At 39.5% G+C, this 1,670-nt stretch overlaps 1 protein-coding gene across 1 annotated transcript in view; it reads right to left on the reverse strand.

Moving 5' to 3' along the window:
• Window positions 1-1,670, reverse strand: part of vps8 (VPS8 subunit of CORVET complex) — a 77,841-nt gene that overhangs the window by 38,687 nt on the left and 37,484 nt on the right. Inside the window, exon 20 of the mRNA XM_008281496.1 lies at window positions 1-33. This exon is cut by the window's left edge and continues 10 nt beyond it. Within this exon, the coding sequence (XP_008279718.1) occupies window positions 1-33 (33 nt within the window). The remainder of the gene's footprint in view (window positions 34-1,670) is intronic.

Raw genomic sequence — 1,670 nt, forward strand, 5'->3', positions numbered from 1 at the left:
TAAGCAATATTCCACCAGGACTGGAACCACATCCTGAACAAAGCACACACAGAGAAGTGTGAATGAGACAATGACTTCATATATCCTAACCCTAACCCTACAAACAAACAAAAAAAGCATCAGAGAAGAGTTGTAGTACAAAGCAAGACCTCCATGGTAACATCTACTGGTATAACAAATATATCAAAAACATTAATTTCACTTTGATTTGGCCAAACATGTAAATAATTTCCTGCATTATGGAACAGTGTCAGATTAAATGCACTTCAATACAGGACATGTAAATAAATTAAGTTTAAAGTTTTGCTGTAATGTGCAGCTGTTAGATAGAAATCAGCGGCTGCATTCATTGTTAAAATAAATATATTAACACGTTTAACAATTTTCTACCAGCATTTCTGTCTTGCATCATTTGAAGTTTGTTGTCATTGTTCTCCATTAAAACAACGTGTTGACTGAAGCAGCTGCACACAATCGACTCATTTAGTGCAGAAGAAGAGTCATATGTGACCTGTAGCAGTGCAACAAGAAGTTCATCTTCAGGCAATGCTAAGCACCAAGTGCATGCAAAATATCATTGATTTATTGATGTTGAGTACCCTCAGTTACACTTAAACAATACCTCGCAAAAACTTTGTGTTATGTGGACTGTTGAATGTCCTTCTGGACAAAAATATCCATGATTTTTTTTGTGAAAGTCTCCTTATCTTCCTTCGCTGCACTTGACTTGCTAACTGTATACCGTACCTAGTCTAGCTTGCTGTCACTTACTCTGTAGCCACGGAGTCACAAGAAGCATGTCTGGGATCAGAGCACCCCCTGCCATGAGGCAAAAGAACTGCCTGCCTCACCTAGAACCTCTTCTCAGCTGCCTTATGATCGCTCAGAGCACGAAACAGATTACACACATACAGTTGGTAATAAAAAAAAACTCTGTACATTATTATATACATCAGCTGAACTATGGAAAATAAGCTCATGCATTAAATGTGTTTGAACCATTTTATTGGCGACATACAGACAAGCAGCACGCTGTCACTGCATGGCAGCCAGTGTAGGTAGCGAGGGACTGCGCAATCCCTCACTGCGCTGGCTGCTGTGCAGCAACAGCCTAAGCAGCCAGCGTAGTGAGGGATTGCGCAATCCAATTGAGGCTCAGTTCGCCGCTACCTCACCGGCTTCTCTTCCAAGCATTTGAATGGGAAATTGCGAAAATTCAGCGATTTTGAATTTAAAAATCATCAAAACTGACAGGGCTAAATGAAAAAAAAAAGCTTTATAATACAAATCACTGGATAAATATAACTATTTAAATTATTTTTTATCATTATATTTTTTTTTCTTTCCGTGATGTCAGATGAGGCCATAGGCAAAGGGAGGGGAGGGGCCACAGGGGCCATGGCCCCTGCTGGAATCTGATTGCCCCCCCCATGAAATACTGTCTTGTCATTGAGTAGGTTCTTTGAATGAATGAAATGAATGAAAGAATGAAAAATACTTTATTTATCCCAGAAGGGAAATTCAATAATATAATAATAATATATTACTATCAATAATAATTGAGGAGCGCTGGCTAGCTTTATGGGGGTGGGGTGAACAGAGCATTGTGGTAGTGTTAGCGTTGGGAGCGGCTGGAAATTAAAACAAGCACACCTCTTCTCTCACTTCCA

Source organism: Stegastes partitus, unplaced genomic scaffold, assembly GCF_000690725.1.
Source record: "Stegastes partitus isolate 25-593 unplaced genomic scaffold, Stegastes_partitus-1.0.2 Scaffold235, whole genome shotgun sequence".
NCBI lineage: Eukaryota > Metazoa > Chordata > Actinopteri > Pomacentridae > Stegastes > Stegastes partitus.